At 45.9% G+C, this 15,534-nt stretch overlaps 1 protein-coding gene across 3 annotated transcripts in view; it reads right to left on the bottom strand.

Moving 5' to 3' along the window:
• Positions 1–15,534, bottom strand: part of EDC4 (enhancer of mRNA decapping 4) — a 33,845-nt gene that overhangs the window by 7,201 nt on the left and 11,110 nt on the right. For all 3 annotated transcript variants that reach the window (XM_039327517.1, XM_039327518.1, XM_039327519.1), the window contains exons 13-24: positions 15,013–15,085; positions 14,744–14,835; positions 13,469–13,665; positions 12,647–12,735; positions 10,826–10,979; positions 7,930–8,396; positions 6,284–6,382; positions 5,983–6,135; positions 4,501–4,537; positions 2,937–3,117; positions 1,016–1,171; positions 448–563 (exon numbers count right to left, since the gene is read on the bottom strand). In XM_039327517.1, the coding sequence (XP_039183451.1) occupies positions 448–563; positions 1,016–1,171; positions 2,937–3,117; positions 4,501–4,537; positions 5,983–6,135; positions 6,284–6,382; positions 7,930–8,396; positions 10,826–10,979; positions 12,647–12,735; positions 13,469–13,665; positions 14,744–14,835; positions 15,013–15,085 (1,814 nt within the window). The remainder of the gene's footprint in view (positions 1–447; positions 564–1,015; positions 1,172–2,936; positions 3,118–4,500; positions 4,538–5,982; positions 6,136–6,283; positions 6,383–7,929; positions 8,397–10,825; positions 10,980–12,646; positions 12,736–13,468; positions 13,666–14,743; positions 14,836–15,012; positions 15,086–15,534) is intronic.

Raw genomic sequence — 15,534 nt, 5'->3', positions numbered from 1 at the left:
AGAAAAGCGAATGACCGTGGCAGCCTCCGCAGAGACACGCAGCCAAAATGCACGTGCTTGGCAATCAGCACGTACTTGGCAACGGTTGCAGCCTCCTGGGGTCATGGGATTACCACCTGTCACTTTCTCACGACGGCTTCGGACAAGTCACGTCAAGGGGGAAGTGGGGTTGGCTTAACCATCGTGTCATTTCGCTTCGCAACGGCAGGGATTTGCTTAACAGCTGCGGCCCCCCCCAAAAAGAAAGGTCGTAAAATCTGGCATGACTCATTTAGGAACCGCCTTGCTCAGCGATGGAAATTCTGGCCCCCTATTGTGGAGGTAAGTTGAGGGCTACCTGTAGCTTAACTGAAGTGGTGCGTAAGCTGAACAGAAGCACCAGCAAAGGATGTGCTCGTACATGCTCCAAAACATAGCGTAGCAAATTTGCTCTTGGAAGCTTCTCACCTTTGATTTTACCAGTTTGACAATGTTCTCCTTCAGTGTCCCTTCGATGGCTGTTAGCTTATTTGCAATAGTGTTACTCAGCTGTCCAGTGATGGGATCCAAGCTCTTAGATACACCTGTTTAACAAGAGACCAAATCCATTTTTTGGGGGGGGAGGGAGGAGTTAACCATGTAAGAAAGCCTGCAGGTGAACACTCTGAAAACAAGAGGGAAGGCAACATATACAGCTGGAGAACACCTTCCCAGCGGCCTTCATCTCGCTTAGCTATAATTCACAGGCATTGGAGTTCAACACCATCTGTTGCCCATCACGGTTAACATTCACATTTTTTTACTGCCCTGTAACCATCTCTTGGAAAGCAAGAAAGCAGGGCAAAATAAAAAAGCTAATGGGTGCTATTGAGAAGAATCAGAAACGCTTCTCACAGCAAATCCAGGCAATCCAAATCATGCCCTTGAACTGGATCTATCTTTTTTTTTAGTATTTCTAACTCAAAATCCAGATCCTCGAGAGAAATAGCCTAAGAGTGATGTGTTTCTCCTTGCAAGCAATTCGTGCAAGACTTACACGGGGGAACGGTCTTTTTCATCTCCTCGCGGATGGTCCTCTCCAGTCGATTGCAGGCAGCCGTAGAAAGGGATTGGGAGAGCTGTTGGGACAGGTGCTCTTGCAACTGACCGCTGCGCTGCTGACCTTCCGCCAGAGCCTGTTCCAGCCTCCGCTCTGAAACGAAGAGTTAAGGAACACGGAAAGGAAAGGGTGCACAGGCTAGGCTCAAGAGATCCCAAAGATAGCAGTAGCAATGCCGGTACTTATAATCCTTTCCAGCCCTCTCTAGGTGTTTACAGACTCAGCATCTTGCCCCCCAACAACCTGGGTCTTCAGAAGGATGGAAAGCTGAGTCAACCTTGAGCCGGTCAGGATTGAACTGCTGGCAGTTGGCAGAATTCGCTGACACTACTGCATTCTAACCTCTGCGCCACCATGGCTCTGATCAAACTCAATGGCAAGACTTCAGATACACAACTTAGTAAGGCTTGGTTTGAGAAACAGTTTGGTGTAATGGTTAAGACATCAGACTAGGAACAAGAAGACCGCGAGTTTCTAGTCCCACCTTAGGCACAATGCCGGCTGGGTGATCCTGATTTTTTTTCCTCAGCCCTAGGAAGCAGGCAAGGGCAAACCATTTCTGAAAAACCTTGCTAAAAAAAACTGCAGGGACTTGCCTAGGCAGTCTCTAAGAATCAGAAGGAAAAAAACATGGCTTGGCAAGGCTTATATTTGGCTTAAGGCTCTCAGACACACTATAAGCACGGCTAGCAAGTAATTTTTTTGCAATACATTAATTAGGAAAAAAACACTAAGGAGTTCTTAGCCTGAATGTGCAAATTCCCTAGTCTAATACTTCTTTCTTTCAGGGACATCATGATACAGTAGTTAAAGTGCTGGCCCAGAAATTGGGAAATCCAAATTCTAGTCTTCTTTAGTCCCAGGTGCCAGCTGGGAAATGTTGGGCTGATCACTCCTTCTCAACCTTAAATAAATAACTGCAGCAAAAAAAGTCGATAAACAAAATCTCTTGTTGAATTATGCGCTGATAGCTTTGTGGCAAGAATTAGGAGAGCACCGCTATGGGATGAAAAATAACAATAACAAGTTCTTTTTCTCTCACCCTCTCGCCTTTTTATTGACTTACAGGCTTTTTATCTTTGTTCCTAGGCCTTGAAGATAACATTTCTTTGCTGGCAAACTTTGGCTGCCACTTTAACTCCCACACTGGCTACAAAGCCTTGACATCACCAGGGAAAAAGCCTGGGTGGTAGATAGTGGGGAAAAAACCAAAATATTGCCCAGAACAAAGAAAAACTAGTTGAGGGGCAATTGGCAGTACAGGAGGAGACAGTTTCCTGCAAAGAAATGGCAAGTTCTTCCTCGCTAATCAGACTTAGCTAAAGATGAAATTCTTCATACTTTCCAGCTGATTGGTGCTTCTTCTGGGCTCAGCAGAAGCACCAGGATCAGCGCCGAGCTCCAGCTGGAGCCTGGTGCTGATCCTAGTGCTTCCGTTGAACCCTGACAGCTCTGCAGCTCCAGCCATCTCTTGCTCAGGCTTGTGCGGTGCTGCCACCGGTTCAGCTCATTCCCCTCCCCCACTACCACTTTTCTAGGATGCTGCGTACCACCTGCCAGGTGCCAATGGTACCACAGGTGCTACCCGTACCACTGGTTGAAAAGCCCTGGTTTAGAGAACACTGATTTTTTCCTCTTTTTTTATGACTCTAATCCCTTTTTATCAGGTTGTGAGGTGCAAATACAGCAAATAGAAAAAAAAATCACTAAGTACTTTGAGCAAATGGGTCCTTATCCTTCTTCCAGCCAAGTACATTTGTGTGTAGAAACATGAAAATTCTGCAAGAACACAAGGCCACTATGGTGACCGCCAAACCGAACGGGACAAATTCCGGATAGCCTTTTCTAGGGAGGATACGTTCTTGCTCGTGATGGGAGTTGATCACCCGCTCGATGTGTCCCATAAGAGAGCTCTGGACGGCATCCAGGTGATCTGCCAGCCTCTGCATCAGCTCCATCTGATTTTGTCTCAGTTCAGCAATCTCCCTTTGCTGGGTCCTGAGCAAGGACATCAGCTCCTCCTGGTATCCGGGAGCACCCTAGAGAGAGAAGGCACAAGATAAAAGAGCCGAGGTGGCACAGCAGTTAGAGTGCAGTACTGCAGGCCACTTTAGCTGACTGTGTTCAGCAGGTCAGCGGTTCAAATCTCACCGGCTCAAGGGTGACTCAGCCTTCCATCCTTCCGGGGTAGGTAAAATGAGGACCCAGATTGTTGGGGGCAATGTAAATATATATATATATATATATATATATATACACACACACACACACACACACACACACACACACACACACACACACACATATATACATATACATATACATATATACATATACATATACATATACACATATACATATACATATACATATACATATACATATACATATACATATACATATATATATATATATATATATATATATATATATATACATTGCTTACTGGTGTACACCGCTTAGAGAGTGCTTGCACTTAAAGCGGTATATAAGTCTCATAAATAAATAAATAAATAAATAAATAAAACACCAGCATGCTGTGGTTTTCAGTGGATCTTGCTGTTTTGTTCAGAGAAATCCAACTGAGTTTGTCCCCCTTTTTCTTTTATATATATATTGTATTGATTTTCTCATTTTACAATCAAACACTTAAAAAGCAATGGGTTGTCTGGGTCTATCAATAATTCTGTGATATACATAAATCTTTAGTGTAAGTCTAATATTACAACATCAAACATTTCCTCTCTTTTTCTGGCAGTACCCGTTTTCTCAGAGTGGGCAAACACAAATACAAAATACAAAGATGTTTTTATTTAGTTGATCATAGTAAGGGCTTGTCCTTCTTGTAGAGAATGAACTGGACCCATCGCTCACAGGGGTCATTCAGGAGAATGGCAGAAAATACTCATAAATGACGCCAATGAAGAAACGTTTGGGAAGAAGCATTTATTTCAGTTAACGTCGGTGGCCTCAGGATCAGAAGAACTACATGGAATTGTCCATGTTCTAACCTGCTTTCTTAATACAGATTTTCAACATTAGTTTATTGTACTACTTTTAAATACATCAGCGTGGCCAGCCAGGTTTAACTTAGGCTTGATTGGGAGGCAATTATTCCAACAGGCTTACTTCCTCCAGATAGAAAGAAGGAAGCAGGTGAGCGGATCAGCCCTCAAGGTAATGACATCGAGTTTTAAATTCTTAAGACAAGGGTGATCCTGGGTGCAAATGATCAATAAAAAATCTAGGAAGAGAGCCCTAACAATTGATATCATTGCACGACTTCATTTCATCCCACAATTCTAAATCTATGCAAATCTGGGGCGGGGGGGGGGGGGGAAGAAGTAGAAAGGGCTTTCTTATGGGGAAAAAAAAACTGCAAAAAAAAAAAAACACATAATAAATAAAGCATTTGCACTAACCTGCTGATCAAAGGACCCTGGGGACTGTGTCGCATCCCTACAACCGAAGAAAAGGCGATAAGCGAGGCATTGTCAGGAAGAACATTACAACTTTTAATTTCAATGGCTCTTCCTTAGACAGAAAACAACCTTCTTCTGATAATTTCTCACCCCAGTTAACTGAGTTGAGGATCTGTTTTCTCAATACGGTGACAACAATAAATAGAAGCACGTAAGTTAAAAAAGCCCAAGGACAAATTCCTAGCTTGACGAAGATAACGGGTCTTTTCCAACTTGGCGCCTCCCCAGATGTAGGGCAGTACATCCGTTTGCACTGTAAAATGCAAGGAGGTTGATTGTTTTAAAATAGGTTGCCCAGTAATGGTGGGCTTGAATATCACATTTGAGATTGATAGATAGATGGCTAGACAGATAGATAAGAAACTAGCTAGTATCTCAAAGGATTTCTAGTATTCAGCATATGTCATTCCTGTGTTTTAATGTTCTAAACTCAGGGTAGAAGTATAATTCCAACAAACGTCTATGGCAGGGGTAGGCAACCTTGGTTCTTTTATGACTTGTGGACTTCAACTCCCAGAATTCCTGAGCCAGCATGGCTCAGCTTGGAAACCTCTCCCTTTCCCCTCAGCATGGCTGGCTCAGGAATTCTGGGAGTTGAAGTCCACGAGTCATGAAAGAGCCAAGGCTGCCTACCCCTGGTCTATGGAGATTCTCAGTCATCGAGGTCGCAGTTGTTCCCAGGGTGCTTTTTCATGAGGCAACTGGATTTTCTTGTTTTTCTTTGAAGATGTTTCGCTTCTCATCCAAGAAGCTTCTTCAGCTCTTCTGTTCCCCAACCATCCAGTCAGAGCTGAAGAAGCTTCTTGGATGAGAAGTGAACCGTCTTCAAAGAAAAACAAGAAAGTCCAGTTGCCTCGTGAAAAAGCACTTTTGGGTATAATCCCAACAGAAGATTTGCTGGTTGGCAATGCCCCCTTTTGGCGCTCTGTAAGTAAGGCAGTGTATGGCGACAGTCCAAGTGAAAGAGGGCATAGATGAGGAGTCTCCAAACTTCAGAACTTTAAAGACTTGTGGACTTCCAACTTCCAGAATTCCTCAGCCCAGCATGGCTAGCAGAGGTATTCTGGGAAGTCCACAAGATTTAAAATTCCAAGTTTGGAGACCCCTGGTACAGATGTTACACTTGTGAGACTAAAAACTTAAAAGAAATGGTTTGTATGCGTGTGGGCTTGTATGAATCTCTCTCTCTCTCTCTCTCTCTCTCTCTCTCTCTCTCTCTCTCTCTCTCTCTCCCTCCCTCCCTCCCTCCCTCCCAATCTGTCATCTTTCTTTCTCTTTCTTTCTTTCTTTCTTTCTTTCTTTCTTTCTTTCTTTCTTTCTTTCTTTCTTTCTTTCTTTCTTTCTTTCTTTCTTTCTTTCTTTCTTTCATCATCATCTACTTCTGTGTCTATGTCTCTCTATCTGCCTCTCTCGTACACCAACCTGTCGTCTTTCTTCCCCTTCCTCTTCAGTTTTGGGGAAGCCCGAGGAGACACTTTGGCTTTCCAGTCCTTCGCTGGCAGCCGCTGGACAGTCACTTTAGTTGTGAACCCGCTGGAGGTGGCAGCCAAGCTCGCAACTTCATCGTCGTGATCGCTGCAGAGGAAAGAGAAGGGGAAGGCAGCTTGCCAACCGTATTCCCCACTGCTGGGGTTTTATACTAGGCAGCATTTTCCTCAAACTCATTTGCTTTGCCTTGCCAGGAGCTTCAAGTGAGGAAGAAGGAACGGCACGCAGCCCATACCTCTGCTCGGCGCTCGCATCTTGACTGTCGTGCTGCAGCAGGCGGTAGCTGTGCCTGTGACAAGAGCTCTTATGCTTCTCTTCCACTTCATTCCTGGGGCTGCATGGGCAAAAAAACAAAAAACAAAAACCAATCAGGGAGGCAAGTTGCATCAAAGCCAAATGCATTCTGCTTTATTTTCAGGCACCAAAAGTTAAGCACTCAGACACCCAAGAGCCACTGAGGTTTTCCTTTCCAACCAAAATGCTCTGCAGGATCCAAATGTTATTTCATGCTCATGCCAAACACAGTCCTTAGAAGCCTATTTTGGATAAGGGGTTGTTTAAAGATCTGGGAGGAGGAGGAGGAGGTGGTGGTGATGGCTTGACTGTAGATCACAACCTGGAAATACAGGTAGTCCTTGACTTATGACAGACCCAAGTTACAACAGACCCACCAAAAGGTAGGCTTTAATCCAGAGGCCCCCAACCTTTTGGGCACCAGGGACTGGTTCTGTGGAGGAAAGTTTTTTCACGGACCGGAGAGTGCATGGTTTTGTGTGCTGTCTGCATCCCGCAGATGGGGCTTTGTTTGTTTGTGCAGACCGGTTCCTGGCATGCCGCGGCCAGTGTCGGTCCACGGCCCGGGGGTTGGTGACCCCTGAATTAGGAGAAGGTGTGAAAAATGATTGCCTGTGATCTACATTAAATCTCCCTAGAATTTCAGTGGCTGCACAAAATAGAATACTCAAGCTGTTCCTTTTTGCCTATTCAGTCCCTGTAAAGAAGAAATGGCAGTGTCTTATTAAACTTGATGCTCTTTGGAATTTCAGTCTGGTACATTTAAGAAGCTCCAGGTTGGGGAAGCCATTTGCTAGGTAGGTAGGCCATAATAGAAGGTTTGGATGGACCGGAGCTAGTTATTCTGTTTTGCTGCATCTTGTTATCTACCCACTAAGAAGTGTTGAGCGAGTGCAAAATGTGTGTTCCTCACCCTCTGTGCTGTAGGATCCCTGTGACCTTTTCTACGGACCAGAGGGGGCCTGGTTTGACATGCTGACTGCATCCAGCAGATGGGGCTTTACTTGTTTGCGCAGCCCAATTGCTGGTATGTCGCGGCCCGGTGTCGGTCCATGTCGGTGTTGGGGACCCCTGCTTTAATCATCCCTCTGATTTTCCTAAGATGAGATTCCTGTCTTCTTCCACGGAGAAGTAGATTGAACAGTCCTGTACACTTTAATTTGACAGTGACTTCGAAAACCAAGCAAGGGATGTGTCAATGCTGCAAATACTGTATATTCTTGCTTTGACAAGATGCAAAACTGTCTGGTATTTACTGGGTTAATACATAGCTTAGAGTGGGGGGGGGGGGTAAAAAGGGAAAGAAAGAGGAAGTAAACTTTTGACCTTCACACTAATTGGATAATGTGACTTGGGACTGCAAGATAAGGGAGGGTGTTTAGCAAGAAAAGTTTGACGCCAGCGAGAGGAAGTCAGATTCTGGCATCAAAACATCCATGATGGTGACCGGCAATTTGTAGCTCTGTAATAAAGACTTTAGGAAACATGCCTGAAAGTTCTTTGAAGTGCTTCGTTAGTCGGAACTCTGACAGGATGGCCAAGATGGGTATCCCGTCCCCAGGGAAGAGGGATGGAATCCGGCCTTACCTGTCTGCCATGCTGTTCCTGGTCTCCCTGGTGATGTCAGGAGCAGCGGGCCACGGCTGGCTCACCCCGCTCTCCAGCGCCACGTTTTCCTGAGGTAAGGCGGTCTCCAGCAGCGAGGGGGCGGTCAGCATGTCCACCTCGGTGGGGGCCATGTCCAAGGAGTGATGGCTGGGCTCGGAGCTGTGACGGTTGCGTGGAGAAAGCAAGTGGAGAGCCGAGGCGGCCGAAGCCATGCTGTCCGTGTGATGGTTGGAGTCCAGAATTTCTACCGGGAGGCCGGAGGGGGCTGCCCCGAAGCTGCGCTGCAGGGTCTCGGAGGCGATTTCAGGGATGTCTTGAGACATGGCGGTCGAGGCTGAGGAGATGACATCTGGAGAGCGCTCACGAGTCGGGGAGGATTGGGGCACCAACAGAGGCTCCACTTCCTCTTGCGCCAGGGCCAAAGGAGGAGGGTTTCCTGGGGAAACCTTGAGAAGAAAAGCAAAGAGATTGTCCCGCTGGTAGCATACTTTACACCAGTGGTTCTCAACCTTTTTAATGCCGCGACCCCCAACCGGTCGTAAGTCGAGGACTACTCAACTGGTGCAGCACCGTTTGCAGAATGGGACTTTTGGCGGGCTCAGCAGGGCAGAGACAGCCTGGACAATTCCTATTGGCTTTTGAAAGCCAATAGAATTAGACTCTATTCAAGAGAGTCTATTCTATTGGCTTTCAAAAGCCAATAGAATAAAAGGGAGGAGCACAGCTAAGGAAAAGGGGGAAAAAATGGCGGACTGCGTTGTTTGGCGACCCCTGTGAAATGGTCGTTCGACCCCAAATGGGGTCCCGACTTACAGGTTGAGAACCACTGCCTTACACCAAGGGTCCCCAACCCCTGACAATGCCCAGCAAGCTATTTAAGAAGAAGGCTATGGCTGGTCATCTTTTAAAGGAGGTCTGACCTTCTCTGGCATGCTTTGCTCATTCAGAAATCCCAGATTTTTTTTTTTTTTTTTAACGTGCGGGAGGCCTTTACTAGTTTGGCTCTGGGGCAGCTTCTTTAGGTGTCCCTGGCTGGCTTAACCTTCCTTTTGTAAGGAGTGCCTTCTGAAGGTGGCTTTTACTGTTCAGAAGGCGTGGAGCACGCTAGTGATTCAACATAAATGAGAACGTTTTGGTCTATTCCCTGCAGGATTTATGGCCAGCTGATAGAGTAGATGCAAAAAGTAAGCTGTAATTTTTTTTTCCTGTCTATGCTTTGAAAAGGCAATTTGGGGTTTCCAATGTTCCTCAGTTCTCTTTTATTACATCCATGCTTTAATCCAGGGGTCCCCAACCCCCATGGAACCAGTCCCTGGTGCCCGAAAGGTTGGGGACCTCTGCCTTACACGATCCTGGAAAGTTAATCCAACATTTCCTGCCTACCTTCCCCTTTCCACTAACAGGCCTGGATGATAATGATGAAGGTTTAGGTCACAAAATGTAAAACGAACAGTAAGTATATAACTAATACAGGGGTGAAAAATGGTTTTGAAATATCTGGACAGAATTGCGCAACTACCTTATAACCACATAAGTCTTGGTTAAATTATACGGATCGTTCCACATTTTCATCACAGTGTTCAAGACACGCCTTGTGGATCCCAAATATAATTCTGGCAACCATTCAACAATAAGGGCTCATAAGAGACTCATTCCCAGTTCACTGACTGAGTTTTGTAGCTGAGCAAGAAGCAGAATTCCAGTTATCAAGGTCGCCATGCGACCCAGAATCTCCCCAATCAGGATGGAGGCTATATTTGGCCAAAGTCCATGCTCTCTGGTGTGTGTGTGTGTGTGTGTGTGTGTGTGTGTGTTGTGTGTGTGTTAGTCTAGAAGGCAGCAGACTAGGACAGTGGTGGCAAACCTATGGCACGGGTGCCAGAGGCGGCACTCAGAGCCCTCTCTGTGGGCTCTGTTGCCCACAGTCCTAGGCCTTCAGCTGGGTTTTATAAAACCTTTTCGCTTTAGGCCTCCGCCGCTATGTGCAAAAAAAAAAAAAAAAAAAGGTTCAGTCAGTCAATTTCAACTTCTCACAGGAAAAAGAAAAGATCTTGCAAAGTTGGAATTGACTGATTGAACTTTTTAGTCCCACCCAGTCTACCATTACCACCGCAGCCACCCCACTCAATTGGCCACGTCCAGCCAATGGGCCACACCCACCCGGCACCCGATGATGCATAAGTGGGCTTTGGGTTGCAGTTTGGGCACTCAGTCTCTAAAAGGTTCGCCAGCACTGGACTAGGAAGAGCAAATCTCCACCCCCCCCACTGCACTGCTTCTACTGCACAGTGACTCTTTTTCTTAGGAAAGACTCCCCACATGTGAAAGAATGGGCAGCTAATTGCACACAGAGACAAAACAACAAGAAATGGCCTAACAAAGAGAATTCTAGGACTGATAAGACCCTGTCCTTAAAGCAGTGTTTCCCAAACTTGACAATTTTAAGGCATGTGGACTTCAACTCCCAGAATTCCACAGCCAGCGTTGCTGGCTGTGGAATTCTGGGAGTTGAAGTCCTCATGCCTTAAAATTGTCAAGTTTGGGAAACACTGCCTTAAAGCAATGTCATCTTATGGAGCCCAGCGGGCTTCTTGGTGGTTCCTGCCCTGGCTCTTTAGAAGATGGGCAGCCGTATCCATCTTTCCAATCAGTCATCCTATCTCTTTCTCGCTCCAATTCTTACGGTTTACTTTTTAAATTTTATATGCACAAGAAAAGTCTGGTTCAAAAAACAACGATTAAAAAGTGCAAGGGAGTAAAGGGCCCTGCTCAGCACGGCAGATTTGGCTCGGGCAAGTAAAGGCACGGATGTTTCAAGGAAGGCGTGGGGAGAGTGGAGAAGAACCGCTAAGGCCTTGAGAAGAATCTACCTTACCGGGATGGGGACCTTTGGGGTCAGCTTCTCCGGAAGGCCAGGGAGCAGCACCGAGTGATTCCGCGGGCTTGCCTGGAGACTTCCACCGCTGCCACTCAGGGCGAGATTGGCGTCCAGCTGCATCTTTGGGCTTAGGGACATGTCCTCCAATGGCCTGGGTGGGGCGGCAAGGAAGAGGAAGACCAGTGTTAACAGAGAAGACCCTTCCATCTCTCCCCATCAGAACCAACTTGGGAATGGAGTTCCCCGCTCTGCCCTAGCCCAGACCAATTCTGGGGTTTGACAGCACGCTGAGCACCGCCTTCCCAAAACACAAACAGAATACCGGCAGTCCTCAACTTTCAATCACAACTAAGCTCCAAATTTCTGTGGCTACAAGGCAGTCGTTAAGCGAGGTTTGCCCTGTTATACGAGTCTTTTTTTGGGGGGGGAGGGGGGCACACTTGTTAAGCCAGTCACTGCAGTTTTCAAATGACGCACAGGTCATTAAGTGAACCTGGCTCCCCCTGACTTTGCTAAGGTTACAAAGGGTGGCCAGGTGACCCCAGGAGAGGGCAACTGTCGTAAATACGTGACAGCAGCCAGGTGTCGGAATATTGATCACGTGGTCTGTTCTGTCCCAGCCTACGTGAGTCTTTGTTAAGCTCACCAGGAGAAAGGCCTCTTCCAATCAGATTGGAACCGCAGGGAAAAAACAATCCCCTTTTATTATTCTCAGACCTGAGTCAATGTCCAAGGCAAACAAAACACAGTTCACAGAAACTCGATCCTCAACACGAACGGTTGCCTTTGGCTACCAGCACCTCCCACACCTTCCCTTTTATTATTCAGCCAAGGCATGGCTTCCTAATGTCTTCTCCTTTGCCTTTGGAGCCACCCCATTGAAATCCTCTGTCCTACTCTCTTTTCTTGCCGGCGTTTTCGTGCATCCTGGATATCTCCCAGCTGTGATTCATCACTGTCCAACTCAGACCCCAGCACAGCTGTGTCTCAGCCTGAGCGCAAGTAGAGGGGCCGGGCTCCTCGTCCAACTGTAAGTCTTGGAGCTCCTCAGAGCCTTCCTCTGACTCTGATGTCAGCTCAGGCCCCTCCTCCTCCTCCTCTTCCTCTGATTCCTCAGACTCAGCTGCCGGGTCCCCTGGCTGGCGAGGAATCACAACCTGATCGTAGGGATGCTGTGATGATCATACGTGTGTGAAAACCCATACTTTTTCCAGGGCCTTCAAAAGTCTGAACGGTTGCTAAACGAGTTGTTGTGAGTCGAGGACTACCTGTATCTGACCATTTCATTTCTCTGTGCATTGATTTTTTTTTTTTTTTAACGCCGATTCTGGGCAGCTCCCGATGGAAAAAAGGTTTAACGAGTAAGACACACAGTGCAATGGAGCCGAAGTCCTACGAATTGGGCTCAAGTCCTCTTCCTTAATCAAAGTAATAGTAATAGTAGTAAAGTTGGAAGGGACCTTGGAGGTCATCTAGTCCAAACCCCTACTCAGGCAGGAAACCCTACACCATTTCAGACAAATGGCTGTCCAGTCTCTTCTTAAAAACTTCCAGGGTTGGAGCATTTACTGCTTCTGGAGGCAGGTTGTTCCACTGGTTAATTGTTCTCACTGTCAGGAAGTTTCTCCTTAGTTCTCAGTTGCTTCTCTCCTTGATCAGTTTCCATCCGTTGCTTCTTGTCCTGCCTTCAGGTGCTTTGGAGAACAGCTTGATTCCCTTCTTTGTGGCAGCCCCTGAGATACTAGAAGACTGCTATCATGTCCCCCCTCGTTCTTCTATTCGTTATCATTGCATGTCAACCCACGAGGGGGGCCTTACCTGGGAAGGGGAGGCTCGCCGACTGAGGTACTGCTCATGGTGGTCACAGCTGTGAGGGAACTGATGCTGCTTCCTGGAGACCCTGTGATCTGATACAGACAACAGAGGGCATGATTTGGGATGCAACCAGTGTGGAATCGATCCCACAAAACTAGGCATTTGGATCGTCCTGAGCAATCGTGGGGTGTAGATTTGGGGGAGGTCACAAATAGTCAGCTTAGGACTGACTATGGTGCTTTATGTCTGCTTTCTGACTTTCAAGGGCCCAGGATCTCCAGTCTAGTACCAGGAGCCTTAGAATTAGTGGTGGCTTTGAAAATCAAAATCAAAACCAAAAAAAAAAAAAAAAAATCAAATTAGAATTTCTTGCCTTGAGCACCAGCTAATTCACTCTTCCAAAAGCTTCTTAAGTGACCGTGCCATCGATCTAGGCCTCCCATTAGCCCTCAGAGCCCTTCCACGCCTCAGCGCAAGGGGAGGCAACCTTGGCTCTTTTATGACTCGTGGACTTCAACTCCCAGAATTCCTGAGCCGACCTGGCTCAGCTTGGAAACCCTTTCCCCTCAGCGTGGCTGGCTCAGGAATTCTGGGACTTGAAGTCCACGAGTCATAAAAGAGCCAAGGTGGCCTATTCCTGCCTCAGCGGCTTCTTTTCTTTCAATCATTCGTGCCCAGGAAATAACGGATGAAACCTAAACAGAACCTCGATGCGAAGTACAGAACCCGTACTTTGCATGGATGAAGATAGCAAGTGCTAGTGGCCATCAACCCAGCTCAGAAGAAGACCAGATGCTTCTTCTGAAGGCATTCTGAAAGTCATACCTGCTGCAGGGACGTGCTGGGAGTCATGAAGGCGTCTGGAGTCATAAGTTTGGGTTTGGTGTCATTAGATGGCGGGAGGAAGTCCACGGGCACCGACAGTTCCGAAATGCGTCGCAAGTCTGGCTGGGAGCCGTGGATGGATCCCTTCTCAGAAGCCCGCCCTTCCATGCCTATGTCAGCCAGGTGATCAGGGAATGCTTCAGCACAAAAGGGACAGATTAACACAAAAGTGTGCAAAGAAAGATACAATAAAGCTTCCTTTCAGTTAATTACGAATAAAGCAACGTGGAGTCACAGCAAGCTAGCTATCCTGAAGATAGGGCCAATAGAAAAAAAACTCAAGACATGATTAGAGACACAGCCTCTTTCCTTAACCATCCTCTCTATAACCATCCAGGGAACGCAGCAGTGTATCTTCCTGTGGCAGAGATTTTGTGATAATTTCACATTAACATTTTGAACTGATTGTACTGTAAACCAGTGACTATTGATACAGTTTAAAATATAAGTACATTTTTTCCCTTTTCCTTCCTAGTTTGTATACTTAGTTAGCTGTCCTTTTTTAAAAAAAAATTAAAGCTTTCTTTCAACATGTAAAAATTATTTTGTTAATTGTGTATGTATAATTTTTTTTTTTAGAAAAAAGGAGGGAGAGAGGGAAAGAAGGAAAAAAGAAGAAACCTTCCATATTGTAAATTCAAATTTATAAAAGTTTATAAAAAGTACAAATGCACCAATATATATATATATATATATATATATATATATATATATATATATATATATATATATATATATCTGTGTGCGTATGTATGTATGTGTGTGTGTGTGTGTGTATAGTAAGTGTCTAATAGAGCACTGAGTCTACTGTTATGATTACTTTTGCCTTTCAGCCCCAATCTAGGAGTGTTTTGCAGGCTCAAGTCGCTACTGCGATAAACAATTTCTGTAAATTTACATTTTGCTAACAAAGAGTTAAAGGGAGACTACTTTCAGCAAAAGTAATCATAACAGTAGACCAGGTGCTCTATTAGACACTTAGATGTATCCTCCCCTGTTTCAGCTGACAGGAGTGAGGAGAACCTGTGGCCTAGAGGTTAATACAGCTGCCTAACATGCAAGCTGCCCAGGTTCCAATCTCAGAAGGGCATGGCTAGCTGATGAGAACCAAATAGCTCAAAATAGCTATACTAGTCTCCCTTTAAGAAACAAAAGAAGAAAGCTCTTCCAGGTTCTGCCCAGGATTTGTCTAGAAAAATAGACAAGAGAACTCACCAAAGTCTTCACGGGAACCATGGGGAGGGACAGGAGTGGCCGTATCTGGACTGTGGAGGGGCTGGAACCTTATCTGTACATCTTGAAGGGCCCTGTAACATTTAGGCAAAGGACTTCAGGTTACACACTTGGCCTAGCTCCACCAGGGCATTCGTTCTCCTAAAATCTGTATCATGCAAAGCTAGTGATGCCCTCACATCAGCGCCTCCCACCTTCATTTCAGGTAGAATGGAAGCCATACCAAAAAATGAGAGGGCAAAATAACTTACTTAGTGTGGACACAGAAGAGCTTGATCAGCACCCCTGCTGCCGATCCTGAAGCGCCAGAACCTTGAGCGCCTTCTGAAAAAAGGAAGAAGCCCAACGGAAGAAAATTAATCGTTCCCGCTTGCCATCACCAGAGCCAGCCAAAGCCGCAAAAGAAAAGGAGAATCTCCCAGACATTACATTCAAATAGAAGCGGTTTATGAACTTTTATGGTTTAACTAAAGAGCCGTGCAGATGTTTGTCTGTTTTTTTTCTCCCTCTACCAAAATGCTAGAAATCATTTAAGATGATCCAAACGTTAACAGGTGAGGAATTTGGGACTATAAAAGCACATTTAGCTTCACACTGTGCAGCTTTTGCTACTGGAAGATGGACAATCTAAAAAAGGGGATTCTGCAAACTGATGGGGGAAGAGGCTATTCATGGTCTATAAAGATTTATGCAAGAAAACCACTGACTGGAGAACCCGTGCAGAAGGTGAGAGTCTGCTTGGGCCAAGATGCCAAGAGAAAACTGGACGAGAG

The sequence above is a fragment of the Crotalus tigris genome, unplaced genomic scaffold (genome assembly GCF_016545835.1).
Source record: "Crotalus tigris isolate CLP2741 ecotype Arizona unplaced genomic scaffold, ASM1654583v1 scf7180000024362.2655971311:6658466, whole genome shotgun sequence".
Taxonomy (NCBI): Eukaryota; Metazoa; Chordata; class Lepidosauria; order Squamata; family Viperidae; genus Crotalus; species Crotalus tigris.
This window is presented reverse-complemented; position numbering and strand designations above follow the sequence as displayed.